Here is a 17,205-nt window from a genome sequence, read left to right as displayed (position 1 = left end):
ACTCTTTTTGAAAATAAAACTTTTTGAAAATCAGACAGTAAAAACCTACACCAACATTTCTATTTCCTATGCTAATAATTAACTATAATTGCTCCTAATTTATCTACCCTATAGCCTAATCTTAATAAACTTAATTTGGTTCCTACTACTAATAAATTAAAATCACTCAATCCCATCAATTAATTCCAATCCGTTTAATTAGTAGCTAATAAAAGGTCCCAATTCAATTACAAAACTGTTTAGGCACTAAATCAACCACTTCTCTAAATCAATATAACCCTTGTACTAACTATAACATATAATCCAATTAATTACATTTTTCAATGCATTTATTGAATGAATTTTCCATTAAGGTCTCTGGGCAAAGATAGATTGGTCTACCTGGGTGCAGAGACCTTAATGGAAAATCCATTCTGCATTTTCTTTGCAGCTTTGCAAGATCAGCTGAATCAGATAAAGACAAGGCAGAAGGAGCTGGGAATGTCTTCAGCAGCCTCAGAGCTTCAAAGCGAGAGGACAGGAGGGGGAGAAAATTGCTGCAGACCTGATTGAAACCCTGATCTAAAGCCTTTCAATGTTAGATCTTGCAGTGAAAATCACATTCAAAACATTAATGTAAGTTTTGAATGTAGACTTTCTTGCTGAAAACTTGAGCAGTGAGAATTGAATTCAATAACTCTTTGAATATTTGTGAATGTTAATTTCTGCTGTAGATTATACAAAGATACTTGCCTGAATGTGAAGCTGCTCTCCGTTATTGTAATGAAGCTTGTTCTAAAACGTAATTTTCCTCATCACATAAATTTTGTAGAAGACTGTCACTAAATCTGAAGACAGATACTCAGACTGCATAATTTCATGTTGTTAGTGTTAATAGTTTTAAAGGCAGGGCTTTCATAATGGCATTTGTGCAACCTCTGACCTGCCCCAAAAGGGTAAGAAGTTTTTCACCACAGGTTTTTCCAGCTATGGCAAGTACCATGAAGATTTAGGTTTAAAGCAGAGATTTAAATATAAGTTCCTTTTCCTCCAAGTCTTGATTTGTTAGGAATACAAATTTATCTCATGATCTTACTTGCTACTGAAATCTGATTATAATAATTTTCTCTTACATTCTGATTCTAATATTATTATTGCAATTATCATTTGAATCTGCAGGTAGTGGGGTGCTAGCTGTGTTCCTGGTCGCTTTGTTTCTGGATCAGATTACAGCCAACAAAGAAGAGAGCAAAGAAGAGAAAAAACCATCATTCTGTTCCACTTTCTTGGCAACATTCCGGCATCTTAAAGATGTGCGCCAATGTCTCCTGATTCCGTTGACCATGTACAGTGGATTTGAACAGGGATTCCTTGCTGGTGATTACACCAAGGTAGGAATGTGGGACCGATTCCTAACTAGCAATTCCTCTGCCCTCGGGCTTTTGCTTTCCACTGCTCAAGCCATCAGTTCCCCACCAGTTGCTGCACAGGCACATGTTGATCTGTGGCTCCCTCCAATTTCCCTTGCAGCTTCCAGATCTCCAAAAAACAAGAGCAGGAAGCTGTGAAAAAAACTGGAGGGAACCACAGATCAAAATGCATCCACACAGCAATTAGTGGGGAATTGGTTGTTTGAGCCAGGGAAAGCAGAAGCCCAAGGGTGGAGCTAGTGCTAGTGGGAAATCAGTCTGAATGAAACTCCTGTTGCTCTTTCCATCCTTTTCACTGTTATCTCAGTTACCAGAGTTATTCAGTACCTTAAACATATGCTCATTAGGAATTCAGGATATTCTCTGTTAAATCTGCCATTCTATTTTTAATTCTTAAATTGACTGTAGGGCCCTATTCAGATGCACAGTATAATCAGATGTCGCTGCTGTTTCCTTCCGGATTTAAAGTGATTTATCAGACAGCAACTTCTGCCTCCCAGTATTAACTCATGGTAGCGCCCCCCCCCCCAATCCTTCTCGGAACCAGTTTATTTTGTTACCTGCTCCTTTGCGGTGTTTTTTTAGTTCTCCGGTTTCACCTTGTAGTTTTCTTCATCTGGATAGTTCTGCGATATTAACCAGCTTCCGGATGTCTGAAGGCTGTCCCAGAGCAAAAGGAGCCTCAGACAGCCAGTTTACGGTCACCATTTTTTTTTACTACTTAGCAATATGCGCATAACCACATAATGTTTTAACATGTGCACATGCGCATAATAGTGGAGGAAAAAAGAACTGCATGGTGCCATCGTGTGGACGGCAGAAGACAGTTTCACCGCTGAGTGATTCGAATTGCAGTATGGCAGTCTGATCAATAATATCCAGAACAAAGATATTCGGAACAGAACTGGGTCAGTTTAACACGGACCCAACACGCTGTGTGAACAGGGCCTAGGACTCTTCCACATTCTGAGAGTGACAGAATCCACAAGCCAGGGCCACCCAACCACCTGAAGGAAACGCTCACATTTACAGAAAAATCAGAAAAGAAATAAGTGAAAGACGTTCACTCCCCAACTGCTGGAACAACCATGCTTGCACAGACATCAAACACAAGACCTTTTCCACATATTCGAGTTACTCCTGATTTTTTTGGGTGTAAATGGAGAAGCACTAGAATTGGTTTGGGCAGGGTTCTTCCTCATGCCTTCCTTCCCCATGAGTTTTTCATTTGTTGTTAGTTTATTTTCTTCTGCATATCAGTTAAATAATGAGGATTTTCAAAGGAGTCTGCTATTATCATTATTAGTGGTGTCACTGTTTTTTTAAAAACAGCCATCAAGTATCACTCTATCACTGTAGTGTTGTAATAATAGTTTAACCAGGTTCTCTGAAATCCATTTCATTTTTTAAAAAGTCTCTAGTTCCTACCATTGTGGAGATATAGGGGGGAAAGCACATCTCAAGGAAAGAGTATAGAGACTTATTTTAAAAATGAATCCTGGGAATCCAGAAAACCTGCTTAAATTGTCATTACAACAATACATTTTTTAAAAACATGAAATCAGTCATCTTCAGGGTGAGGGTGGGGGGAGAGGAAGTGGTTTACCAGTGCAAAAGTCCAGTCATTGAAAAGTGGGCTGAAGGTGGTAGGACAAAGGAAACATTAGGCATGAGAAAAACAGCAACTCAAAATCAGCTTCCAGAAAAACATTAAGGTAAAAGTAGTCTAAAAAAATCTGGAGAAATCTGGCTGGGAGGGGGGGACCAAATCCAAAGTGGAAACCAAGGCACAAAAATGTACATGAAATAAGGGGATAAGCTAAAGCAGTATGGGACCAGAACTGATTTTAAAAATGTGGAAAAGCCCACTATCTCATGAGATCTTAGCCACTGTTTTAAAATGCTAATACCACATTTTAGGAAATTGGGCAGAACACTGCGGGGGATAGAGGTGATAGCAGGAGGCAGGATTAGGCTTCCCAATCCCCAGGTCCCAGCGGGGGATTCCCTGGTTTTACAGGCTTCCCCCCTCCCCCAGCCAGCTGGCCAGCGGGGGAAGCTCCACCCCCACAGCTATTATGCACCTCCAGGAACAATTCCCATAGGGAATGATGGGGAATTGATCCGCGGGTGTCAGGGGCTCTGGAGGGGCTGTTTTTTGAGGTAGAGGTGCCAAATTTTCAGTATAGCATCTAGTGCCTCTCCCCAAAATACCTCCCAAGTTTCAAAAGGATTGGACTAGGGGGTCCAATTCTATGAGCCCCAAAAGAAGGTGCCCCTATCCTTCATTATTTTCTATGGAAGGAAGGCATTCTAAAAGGTGTGCTGTCCCTTTAAATGTGATGGCCAGAATTCCCTTTGGAGTTCAATTATGCTTGTCACACCCTTGCTTCTGGCTCCGCCCCCAATGTCTCCTGGCTCCACCCCCAAAGTCCCCAGATATTTCTTGAATTGGACTTGGCAACCCTAGGCAGGATGGAGGTGGGAAAGCAATAGTGGGAAGGTGGAAGGAATGAGATGACAGAAGAACATCAGATAAAAGGAAGGATACGTTCAATACAGGCAACAACATGGGGATAAATGGGGAAGATGGAGAGAGACGATATGATGGAAGGCTGGGGGCTACTGGAGAGAGGAAATTTCCCCTCTCTCATGAGTTACTCATGGAGTCCCTGCTTCCTAAAGTCTACTTTCAAGAAATACATCCACAAGACACAAGGCATTTTTAGGACCTAACACATGAATACATCATACTGGCTTGGAATCTGAACCAGTAGAGCATTTCTACAGATAGAAGAATTTCTGCCTGTGGAGTATGACTTTCTCAGTTTCCTTCTCCAGCTGCAGATCAAAATGGCAAAAGTTGCACTCTTCAGAAAGAAATCCTTCTTTCCATAGAAACTCTCCAGTGGTTTGAAACCATTGCTATAAAGTGTTGTGTAGTTTTACTGTATACTCCACAGCTCATAATTTGCAATTACCACCAACCTAAAGAGCCACTCTGAACATACATGTAATAATATAATATGTAAGTATTAAAGTAAATTTAAAACTATAACTTTTTTAATGGTAACTTCTGAACTCCCTTTTTAATTTTTAGAGAACTAATTAAATGCATTATTGAATTATGTTGCATAACCACCAGATGTGCCCTAGGTGGCTCACAACAATATATTTCAGTTAAGATAGTGTAAATCAGGATAGTCAAACGCAGAACTCATCAACAGCAGCTAAAAATCAAAACTATATTTAAAACAGCAGCTGCATTAAAAGAGTAGCCATTAAAAACAAACAGCAACCCATTAAAATCATAAGGCAGCCAAAAGAAAAACAACAAATTGTTAAAATTAAAAAAATATACCAAAAATTTTAAAAAATATTCCAATCAATTATAAATTAGCTGAGGATTTTGTTTTAAAAAAATGGGGCCTGGCACCAGAAAAAAGACAACCTGGCCTTGAATTCAGCAGGAGCTTATAGGAGCAGAGCTCCTGAACCTTTCTGATGCCCCCCTCCTCCTCCCCACCTACCTACCTTGTCCACTGAATAGTAGGTGCAACTGCATAACAATCCCTGGGTTAGGAAAGCGGGCAGCCAGCCAGCCACCAGGAGCTTTGCCACACACCCCAGCAGCCCTCATTAACTCCTGGAGAAGCCCATGCCACCCTTTCTCCACTTCTTATGTGATTTTGGGTGGCGGGCTTGCTGGCCTTTTGACTGGGGGGGCGGCCAAAGAGAGCCCCAGGTGAGCAAGGGGTTCTCTTTTCTTGCGTCAGATTGCTTTTGGCTTGTGGGGGAATGGCATATGCTAATTATTTATGCTAATGTGCTCCACCACCTATTTTTCTACAAAACGACCCCTTCAGACAACAAAGGCATTAGGTACAAGTGGTGTAAAGTAAGGGCATTCTGTATGTCTGAAGAAGCATGCCAAGGAAGGGTAGCATGGGTTAGCTGGGTCAACAAATTCAGATTTGATATACGTTCTGGGGCCGTTAGCATGGGATAACTGAGCATGCAAACAGACGTAAAATGCTTTTCTGTCTTCATGATGCAGTTCTTTTCTCAGTTTTAGTTTGGCACTAATGTTTCACTCTCAAGTTGCACTCTGACTGATTTCTCACTAGTGTTGCTCTGCCCGAGGCTTCTGTTTCTCCCAGCACAAGTGATCATTTCCCACCAGTTGCTCCCTCCAGTTCCTCATACGGTTTTGTGATGCTGTCATTTAAGGATTATGATACCACTGTTGGCCAAATTGCCCTCAAGAGAAGTATGGGAGAATTTAATTTTGTGGGCAAAGATGGCCAATTAGTACAGGATTGATAACCTGTTTTTACAGGAGTCAGTCCTCCAAAGGAGTCTCCTTAAATAATGAGATTTAAAAAACTAAAATAGATTTTTATTAGAACACACTCAAACACACAAGGAAACACAAGTATTCAACACACATACAGGTCTAGGTAGAAAATTGATAGGGACGTTTGCATGAGCAGGAAAATGATGAGTGGTGATACTTTCGACGATAAAAGAAGGATGATTCTCCAGTGAAGACAGGAGGGGAAGGGGGAGCAAGAGATGACTAGTGTCACTGGCAATAATGGGCCCAAAACTGATCAGGAATTGGGGGTAACTCTGACAGCAAGATAGGGGTACCATTAGAGACAAATCTGAGTGACCCAAAACCAATTTCATATCCTAAGGCAGGGTCTCATGATGAGCTACACCTACCCGGAGATGGCTCCCAGGAACTAGAACAAAATAATTTGGTGAGCGATCAAGGTCTTTTACACAAAGAAATTGGAGTGGTCAATCTGGGGCCAAATGTCCATTATTGTAACACCTCAGGAGGGGGACAATGAAAAACAAAAGACAGTAGATGGGTTGCAGGATATGGCTGATGACCGGAAATCTTCTTCAACGATGTTCTATTGAGCTGGCGATTAGTCTTGATGCGTGACAGGGAGATTCTTTTATTCAGAGAAGATGATGTTACAGTAGTCCATTGTTGATGGCTATGCCTTCGCATCTGCATTTCCAAAGCGCTGACAGGACTCTGGAATGTGGTGCATGCAGAAGAGACTTTCTCTGCATGGCAGTTTGTCTTCTAGGCTCATCTTAGGAACATGGCTTCTCTCAGGACTGCTTCTGGTATCGTCTTCTTGAAGATAGGGATGCAGTTGGTGTTCTGCAGAGCTGAGCAACTTGCTGGTGAAGCACAATCTGGTGTTCTCTCAGTGTTGCAGGCCTAGACAGTCCACACACTGGCAGCCACAGACAGGAAACAAGCTGGGATCTGGCCTGGTTCATTGCTGTTTAGTCCATAAGAAACAAATATCCATAGCAAGGTTGACAAAACAGTCAAATGACTATAGTCCACAATAGTTCAGAACAGTGGGAGAGGGGGTGCAGGGCTAACATCGCATGGGAAATTGGAAGGAGCCCTGCATCAAAATGCAACTGGTGGGAAATCGATCACTTGTGCTGGGGGAACACAGAAGCCCGGAGGTGGAGCAATGTTAGTGAGAAATCGGTCTGTGTTTCAGCTTTGGTGCCAATGAACTCAGTAGAAGAACCACATGATACTTAACCACACTCTTGACACTGCTAAAATCAAGTAAATGATTTCTGCTCCTGTTCAATAGCAGACTTCCCCATGTCTTCAGTAGCTTTTGTGGGGAATGTTCCAGACCCTTGTCTCAGTTCTACCACTGCACAGCAGGCACACATTAAATTGAGGCTCTCTGGCAACATAGCTGTGTTTTATTGATAACAATCTGCTTTATCTGAATATTCACTCATCAATACATCTTTAATCTCAATGGACAGAATCAAAGTCACTATCATGAATAATAATACTTTACCCATCTCTTTCTCTTCTCTCTAGTCTTACGTGACCTGTGCCCTTGGGATAAATTATGTCGGTTATGTGATGATCTGCTTCTCAGCTACAAATTCACTCTGCTCAATGCTCTTTGGGAAGATTTCCCAGTTCACAGGCAGAAAAGCTCTATTTGTACTGGGTATGTATAGGCTAACTGGCAGGATAAAGAAAAGATTCATACTCTGCTTCCAGTGGTCTATGGGCCGCAATTGGAAACAGAACAATAGCCTATTATGGACCTTGGTCTGATCCCACAATTCTTCTGCTATAATATGGCTACCTCATAGGCGTAAACTACACGGGGGCTTGGGGACTTGAGCCCCCTCGACGGATTTTCCCTGCAGGGGCTGAGCCCCCTCCGGGCAACCAACACAGGACTTGGGGGCTTCCAATTTAAATTTTCAAGGAGGAGAGATCATTATCTTCAAAGACACAAATGGGGTGGTAGAGTCTATGTGTGATTGTCACTCTGGGCTGCAAAGAAGTTAGTGGTGTTAATGACTTTACAACCTCAGCTTCTTAGAAATGCTAATTGAGCTAAAACAGAATAAAACCTTGTTTGTCTTAAAGGTGTTACTGGACTCAAACTCTGTTCAACTAGTTAATGATTGGAGAAGAAGATTGGAGAAGAACTGTATTGTTGCATACATATTGCTATAGTATTTGGGGGTTCTTTTGGCAGATAGATATTTTGTGTCTTCTTCAAGTCTGTGATTGTTTACATTCATTTAAGTGGATGCTGAACCAGATCCTTTAGAAAATTAATGGCCCCAGCAAGCCTTTTTTTTTCCTTCTCAAAATGACTACACTCTTAAAGACTTGGTCAAGTAGGTGTGTATTGACAATTGTTCACTACCTAGGCATAGGTTGCCAATCCCCAGTTGGGGGCAGGTGATCCCTCAGTTTGGAGGCCTTCCCCCTGCTTCAGGGTCCTCAGAAAACATTGCGGGGAAGGGAAATGTCTGCTGGACATTCCATTATTCCCTATGGAGATTGATTCCCATAGGGTATAATGGTGAATTGATCTGTGGGTATCTGGAGCTCTGGAGGGGCTGGTTTTTGAGGTAAAGGCACCAAATTTTCAGTATAGCATCCGGTGCCTCTCTTCAAAACACCATCCAAGTTTCAAAAACATTGGACCAGGGGATGCAATTCTATGAGCACATGATATGTACTGTTGCCAGGACCTAGCAACAGTGATCCATGCAACCGTCACCTCAAGACTGGATTACTGTAACGCCCTCTACATGGAGCTGCCTTTGTGCCAAACCTGAATGCTGCAGCTGGTGCAAAACGCAGCGGCTAGGCTATTGTTAGGACTCCTAAAGTGGGAGCACATACAGCCGGGGCTGTGTGGGCTGCACTGGCTGCCGGTTGCTTACCGGGTTCAGTACAAAGTGCTGGTTATTACCTTTAAAGCCCTATATGGTCGAGGGCCTGCCTACCTGAGGGACCGTCTCTCCCCATACGAACCCCAGAGAGCACTGAGGTCAGCGGGAAAGAACCAGCTGAATATCCTTGGGCCGAGGGAGGCCAAATTGAAGAACACAAGGGAATGGGCCTTCTCTATCGCAGCTCCACACCTGTGGAATCAACTTCCGGATGAAGTGCGGGCCCTGCAGAGTCTTGACCAATTCCGCAGGGCCTGTAAGACTACTCTTTTTAAGATGGCCTTCGCTGAAAGCTGAGCAAATGATAGATTTGCTACTGTTGTATTCCGCCATCAATTTATTAAAAAACTGTAATTTAGCACCATAACTGTTAATTTTAATTGGAATGTCGATTTAAATGATGGTTTTATAGTGTAGTATTTGTTGAATTATATGATTTTATTGTATTGTATTGAACTAATATGTTGTGAGCCGCCCTGAGCCTGCTTCAGCGGGAAGGGCGGGATATAAATAAAAAGTATTATTATTATTATTTATTATATTTGCAAATCTTAAAGTGACTATTCTAAAAGTGAATTTCAAAAACAGGACACAGCAAGAGACCTCTGAGATACCACTATAACCACTGGCCAACTCCCACCTTTTCCTGGGTTTGGGCATTGTTGAGGGGTGCTCCCTAAATTTATGGGGAGGGAGCTTCTCCATAAATTCATAGGTAGTGATAATGGAGGCCCCTCCTTGTGAAGTCACTGGCTCCTCCCTAAGATATCACTGGATCAAATGCCTCTGGCTGGGTCCCAGCCCCCTCCCCCCCGGAAAATTGAAAAGTTTATGCCCCTGGGCTACCTTACAAATGATCTTGATTGTTTTCTCTCAATTTTTCCTATTCCAACAGCGGCAATTATTCATCTTGCCTGTATAATAACACTACTGCTCTGGAAACCTTACCCAGAGCATCTTGCTGTATTCTTCGTAATACCTGCACTCTGGGGTGTTTCTGATGCTGTCTGGCAAACACAAACCAACGGTAAGCCCTTATCAAGAGAATCAGCCTCACTGGGAGGGGACAACCCAATTGTGTAAGTCTGTCTAGAATATACCCAGGCACTAAAACTTGGAACCTCAGATAGGCATGATACAAAGTCCTTGCCAGGGGCAGGGAGGGAATCATAACTTTTAAACTGCTTGAGGCAGAACACAGTAGTACTATGAATTTTAACACCTCAGTTCTTTGGAAAATATTATGCTTTTGTGTATGAATTGTATAATATATAATCTCTTTTTTTTACCAAGCCTAAAATGCCTTTTTGACTTATATTATGATTTGGCAGTTTGCATCTTTCACTCTGCTGAATCTTGGGGCAAGGGCTGTATTTATATATCATGACACTTTCATGAACCTCGGGTACCTGGGCTGCTGTGCTCCCTCCCACCTTCACCTCCCACTTCTGAACAGAGCCACAATCAAAGGCTTCCTGTTTTGTGATGTCTAAAAGTGGTTATCTTAATAAACTGTATGTTTATTTTCTTTTTTTAATAATAAAAGATTTATTTATCATTTGCCCATACAATAATAAACACAAATTAAAATTAGCATACATCACATAAGACATGAAAACAACATTAAACCATGATTACTCAGAAATTGAAAATAGGTCAAAAGTAGATTAATTTTTTGTAGAAAAGATTATTAGGTACAATGTCATGTTCAGTTAAATATATTAAAAGAGGAAACCAAACAGCTACCACATGATGTTCATATTGTTCAATTGAGAAATAAAAAGAATTGCATGCTATTTTATTAAGGACAAACAAATCCCACAGCCTATGAAACCATTGCGCCAATAAGGGTGGTGAGGAATCTTCCCAGTTTGAAGCTATAGTTAGCTGCTGCAATCAAGATATTAACTCTGAAGAACCTTTACTAAGAGCTTGGTTTTTCCAGTTATGTAATAAATAAATGTCTGGATTTAGGGGGAGAAAGTAACCTGTAATAAGTTTGATCGCTAAACCATGGTTCAGCCTCGCTAAGAATCCCAGTTGTTGTGAAAGAAAGAAACTCCAGTTTGTTAAATTGCCTGAATATGCACAATGGAACAGATTGGAGTCCTTTCAAATATTTCCCAAAATAAGAAAAGTTCACCACACAAGGGGAGAGAAGAGAGACAGCACAACAAACCCAACGATCTGAGGCTCACTCACTTTGCAAATAATTTGTTCACAACATTGAATCAAGCCTTGCGGTACAATCTTAAGCAGAGCTGCACACTTCTAAGTCCATGGTAGTACAAACTAGAGAAAAAAATGCTTCCAAAGATTTATAAGTTAAGCTTTATAATGCCATGTGGTCTATTTTGTTTCAGTTTTGTTTCTATTTTCAAATCAAATCTTTAAATAACTGACTAACCTGTAAGGGACTAATACTAGTGATTCTTTCCTTTATTCCTAATTAATTAGGGTTGCCAAGTCCAATTCAAGAAATATCTGGGGACTTTGGGGGTGGAGCCAGGAGACATTAGGGGGGTGGAGCCAAGATCAAGGCTGTGACAAGCATAATGAGACTCCAAAGAGAGTTCTGGCCATCACATTTAAAGGGACGGCCCACCTTTTCAATTCCTTCCTTCCATAGGAAATAATGAAGGATAGGGGCACCTTCTTTTGGGGCTCATAGAATTGGACCCCCTGGTCCAATCTTTTTGAAACTTGGTGGGTATTTTGGGGGAAGGCACTAGATGCTATACTGAAAATTTGGTGCATCTACCCCCAAAAACAGCCCCTCCAGAGCCCCAGATACCCGCGGATCAATTCTCCATGGGAATAAATCTCCATAGGGAATAACAGAGTTCCCAGCAGACATTTCCCTCCCCTCCCCTCCCCCCGCTTTCTGACGACCCTGAAGCAGGGGGAGGGCCTCCAAACCAGGGGATCCCCTGCCCCCACCTGGGGATTGGCAACCCTATAATTAATACAGATCCAGAGGAATTAATGAGGAACTTTAACATACTGTATATTATTAAGATTATCACCAGTGCCAGAGATGTTTCTTTAGCAATAGTCAGAGGCATTCTGACCTCTTTTATTAGAAGGATCCCCTTATAACTAATGTTGTACAAAGCATCTTTGCATCCCAACAATAGATCTGTCAAAAGTAATATTTGTTTGTTTGTTTATCTACTTTACTGCATTTATAGTCCACCTTCCTCTCTGAGACTCAAGGCATATTGCAAATGCTGTAAGAGCAGTATCATAGATACAACCAACAAAATTAGAGAAGGTTGCACTAAAAACATAGCAAAATAGGGACAATAAAATAAAAATAGTGATCATGGTAATAATACTGAGATGAACTTACAATCTTGGTCTTCAAGTAATGTAAACTGTACAGAACCAAATAAGATCTTATACATAAAGTCTGAAGACCTTTTAAGTCCCTGATTTATTCTGAGTTGTGTTCATGATTGACAATGGAAAATACTACCAGGGTTATTCCCTTAATACTGACTGGTAGTATTCAGTTTTGATTTGTGTGTGTATTATGTAGATCTCAAGGAAATACTCCAACCCAGGTTGTGTTTTGATCATTAGGAACTAATTAAAATGTTTACTATCCAAGCTGTAACAAGAGAAAAATAATAAACTGATAAGCACATGGTGGTGATATTGCATGAGAAAAATGTAAGAGATAAAATTATTTTTAAAAACTAGGTACGTTGTCTGAGATAGAACAATGCTAAGCTAATTTGCAGAATCAATGTGTCATTGCTCTTTTTAGCAGTGTGAAAAACCACAACTGCCAACAGAGGTTGCCCGATTAATAAGAATCACCTTACATACCTTCTCTCTCCCTGGGAACATCATAGGAACAGTCATCAAGTCTCACACAACAACAAAATTGAACCAAGTATTACATAACTAAAGACATGCTAAGAAATATTCCATGGGCTAAAATGCACTACAGACTAAAATGCACTACCTGCTAGGGCCATGTGGCAGGAAAATACAGAATTCAAAATCTATCAGTCTGAGAATCACAGTTTCCATCCATCTTGGAAGAACGTGAACAATTCTGAAACCAGAAGAAGTGGTGAATAAATATTCCAATATTTGTTTGGAAGAAGAAGGGGTGGGGGGAGAATAGTGGTCCTAAACACTGCCATTCAAAAACAGGCTGAATTACACAGAACAATACATGCAGATAAATCAGTATGTGTGCTCAATTTGTATTGTTTGATGCATACATATGAACTGCAGAATTCAACTCTTCAGCATTATCATTTGTTATTTATAAAACTTTTATTCACACAGAAATATTGTGAGTTTTAAAGAAATCATAAATTCTATCTAGCAGATTATATCTGTCAAAGATCAACATTCTATCTAGCAGATTATAATCTGTCAAAGATCAACATTTGTTCTAGTAAACATTTCTGTAGCCTGGGATATGCATGACATAGGCTTCCCAACCCTCCCGCCCTGGCGGGGGGCCCCAGGATTTCCACCCTCTTCCCCCGCTCCCCAAAAAAACGGAAGCGGGGGGAGGGGGAAAATGGCGCCGGGGAGCATGGTGAGCCGCCCGATCCTGGAGCGGGCAAGGCTGCCGCGCCACTGCCGCCCCCTCCCCGCCCACCGCAGCTGCTCCTCCGAGATGGGCCCAGGCTGAGCCCATCTCAGAGGAGCAGCCAAGAGCAGCGCAGCCAAAACCAGAGAAGGGGAGGGCGAGGCAGGCCAGAAGCATGGCGAGCCACGAATCCGGGCCCTTCTAGGACCCGGACTTGCGGCTCGCCACGCCCCCAGCCCGCCTCCACCGCCCCTCCGCTTCCACCCCAGAGGCTGAGCCCATCTCGGAGGAGCAGCCACGGCGAGCGGAGAAGAGGCCACCGCGCCGCTGCTGCCTCTTCTCCGCTCACCGTGGCTGCTCCTCCGAGATGGGCTCAGGTTGAGCCCATCTCAGAGGAGCAGCCACGGCGAGCAGAGAAGAGGCGGCAGCGGCGCGGCAGCTCGCCACGCTCCCCGGCACCGTTTCCCCCCTCCCCCAGCTCCACCCAGTGTCTCCTGGCTCCACCCCCAAAGTCTTCTGGCTCCACCCCAAAGTCCCCAGATATTTCTGGGGTTGGACTTGGCAACCCTAGCATGACAGCATTTACATTCCCTTCATATTTCTTCTCTAGTCCAAAATATCATATCCCCAAATATCCTGGGTCTTTTCTTGTTGTAAAAAAAGAATGCATAACAGCTCTTCCCTTGAGAATAAGACTTGCTCCTATCCTATCAGAAAGCCCTTCCAAAGTGTGTGATGGGGTGTTATGAAGAGCTGAAAGTAGAAATGCTGAGCACAAGAATGCCTCTTTGGGAGACCCTGATTCCAATGTCTTTGCTATGCCATATTTGTATTTACCCCTTGCTGCCCCTTACTCCTTGCTGCCCCACTGAATCCCTCTTGCAATCTACAGAACTGAAATTAGACAGGAAGGTCCCAGAATAACAGCTGTATGGGATGCTTTCAAAAATAATTTTACTTGTATTTGGAGCATTTTCATTCTTTTATGAATGGCTATTGCTCATATGGGATCTTATGCATAAATTTCTATACTTTTGGATTATGTGACCAGTGCAGTTTAGAAAACTGAACTGAATCATACTGTGTGAGCAGTTCAGGCTGAGAACTACTTTTCTTCCTAAAACCATTTGACTGAGCTCTTAATTTAAGTAACTCTAAACAGAATTTAGGGCACTGAATATTAAGCATCACTATTCAAATAATTCTTTAAGGGAAATGCAATCTAATATTGTTCAAGAGCTCCTCCTAGAGTATATAAGGAGGAATGCATCAATCAGTCTGATTTTTTTAAAAAAGATTAATTTGTCCTTTTGTACGTACTTTAGGGTTGCCAGGTCTGTGTTGGAAAATCTGGAGACTCTGAGTGTGGAGGTGTGAAAGAGCAGGGTTTGGGGAGAGTTGAGGCTTCAGCATGGTACAATGCCATAGTCCACCCTTCAAAGCAGCCATTTTCTCCAGAGGAGCTGATCTCTGCCAGCTGGAGATCAGTTGTAAAAGCAGAAGATCTCCAGGCCCCACCTGGAAGCTGCCAACCATAGTATCAATGTATGTCGGTATTCCAAAATACGTTGCATTGAAACTGTCTAATATCTTTGGGTTCTATCAAAATGTTGCTCCTATAAAGGCCATGTACAAATGTTATAATCCTCACAGTTGTATAAACAGAATTATTCAACAACACGGAATCAAATTAATCAGAAGGCAAGAATATAATTCAATCTTCTAGCAATTCTCTCTTAGAAGGATATTAATGCATCCTGAACAACTTGAGAATTAAAGTATTTTATTGTTATAGCCATAGGCCATAACCCAGCAAACCCCCCAGAGTATACAGTTTACTTCTAGCCATAAAAATTAAAACATTAAAAAAACCATAGTAAAATACAGAACTATGAACAAGATTTAAAACATAAATAATAAAATAATGTGACAGAATGAGACTATAACTTGGGCAAAATTTTTGTATGGGTGGCTGTGGTTGTCTTCTTCCTTATTTTTGTTGCTAAAAAGATGAAAGTAGCCACCTTAAGAGTAACATCTGGAATGGCATCAGCCAATAAAAATTTAATACATTCCTCTTCTGATTTAAACTTTGTGAGAAATTGATTGAGAATTAGACAAGACGTCCTTTCAGCAGTCTCACCAATGTGCCATTTCGAACTACTAATAGCACAAACTAAAAAAGGTGTGTGGACTGTGGGCCATCCAGAGAAACTAAGCAGCCTTTGTATATTGACTACTGAAGCTCAAAGCATATTTTATGTCAATAGCATAGATTTTGACAGGCTAGTAACCTGCATAGCATACATAGGTGCTAGGGTTGCCAGGTCCAATTCAAGAAATATCTGGGGACTTTGGTGGTGGAGCCAGGAGATTTTGGAGGTGGAGCCAAAAGCAAGGTTGTGACAAGCATAACTGAGAGCCAGTTTGGTGTAGTGGTTAAGTGTGCGGACTCTTATCTGGGAGAACCGGGTTTGATTCCCCACTCCTCCATTTGCACCTGCTGGAATGGCCTTGGTTCAGCCATAGCTCTGGCAGAGGTTGTCCTTGAAAGGGCAGCTGCTGTGAGAGCCCTCTCGAGCCCCGCCCACCTCACAGGGTGTCTGTTGTGGGGGAGGAAGGTAAAGGAGACTCTTCAGAGTGGAGGGCAAGATATAAATCCAACATCTTCTTCAACTCCAAAGAGAGTTCTGGCCATCACATTTAAAGGTACTGCACACTTTTTAAATGCCTTCCCTCCATTGGAAATGAAGCAAAGGGGCACCTTCTTTGGGGGCTCAGAGAATTTGACTCCCTGGTCCAATACTTTTGAAACTTGGAGGGTGTTTTGGGGAGAGACATCAGATGCTGTGCCAAAAATTTAATATCTCTACCTCAGGAAACAGCTCCCCCAGAGCCCCAGATACCAACAGATCAATTCTCCATTATACCCCATGGGAATTGGTCTCCATAGGGAATAATAGAGTGCCTAGCAGACATTTCCCTCTCCCTCCTGCTGCCGCTTTCTGATGACCCTGAAGCAGGGGTAGCAGAACTGTAGCTATAGAGTGGGAGAGCGAGAGGAGGCAGCAACAGCGAAAGCAACAGAGAGAGAGAGTGGGAGAGGAGGCAGCGACAGTGAAAGCAAGAGAGAGAGCAGGGGAAAGAGAGCGACAGAGAGAGCATGCACGAGAGAGAGAGAGTGCAAGAGAGAGAGCTGGGGCCAGGCGGCTGGCTGCTGGAAGAAGCAGCCAAGCCCCACAGCCCCCCTCCCAATTTTATCCCCTGGGCCCCCCACCCAAAAATTTCTGGCTACAGGACTGAGGGGGAGGGTGCCAAACCTGCCCCTAACTGGGAATTGGCAACCCTAATAAGGGCATATAATCATTTTCCACCATACCTAAGTGTTCTGCTTGCACTGGCAAGTGGAACTATATGGCAGCAGAGCATGTGAACAAATTTCATCAAAATATCTGAGGTGAAAAAGAGAATTTAAAAAATATCTGAGGTGATATGATTTGTTTTAATCCACAGGGCTGGCTCACCCACTAGGCAAACTAGACATTTGCCTAGGGCGCCAGCAGGGCGGAGGTGCCAAATTTGGCCTCCCCCCCCCTTCTCCCTAGGCAAATGCCTAGTTTGTCTGCTCCCCAGCCTCCTCCCTCCCTTCCCCACCAGGTCTATTTCAATGTCCGGGAACAGGCAATCGAGCACCACGCTCCCAGGCTATTTAAAGGTTGATCAGTGGCTAAAACTGCACTGGAGGTTCCCGGCTCCTATGCCGGCCCTCCATGGGCTCACTATCAGTGCCAGGTTGAGGGAGCAGGCCAGCAGCAGTGGGAAGGAACAGTGAGCCACTGAAAAAGTGGCCACCGTTGCTACCTCCCCCCCCCCCACTTCCTTCCTGGATTGGGAAGGAAGTGGGGAGAAGGCAGCAGCGGCTGCCACTTTTTCAGCAGCTCGCTGGTCCTTCCTGTTGCAGCTGGC

The 17,205-nt window shown here is 42.8% G+C and overlaps 1 protein-coding gene across 2 annotated transcripts in view; it reads left to right on the top strand.

Moving 5' to 3' along the window:
* The window catches only part of UNC93A (unc-93 homolog A), a 51,516-nt gene that overhangs the window by 32,271 nt on the left and 2,040 nt on the right, over positions 1–17,205 (top strand). For both annotated transcript variants that reach the window (XM_060242285.1, XM_060242276.1), the window contains exons 6-8: positions 1,159–1,370; positions 7,294–7,429; positions 9,577–9,708. In XM_060242285.1, coding sequence (XP_060098268.1) covers positions 1,159–1,370; positions 7,294–7,429; positions 9,577–9,708 — 480 coding nt within the window. The remainder of the gene's footprint in view (positions 1–1,158; positions 1,371–7,293; positions 7,430–9,576; positions 9,709–17,205) is intronic.

The sequence above is a fragment of the Heteronotia binoei genome, chromosome 1, assembly GCF_032191835.1.
Source record: "Heteronotia binoei isolate CCM8104 ecotype False Entrance Well chromosome 1, APGP_CSIRO_Hbin_v1, whole genome shotgun sequence".
In the NCBI taxonomy this organism is placed as follows: domain Eukaryota; kingdom Metazoa; phylum Chordata; class Lepidosauria; order Squamata; family Gekkonidae; genus Heteronotia; species Heteronotia binoei.
The sequence above is the reverse complement of the archived record's forward strand: the minus strand, read 5'-3'. Positions and strand labels throughout refer to the sequence as shown.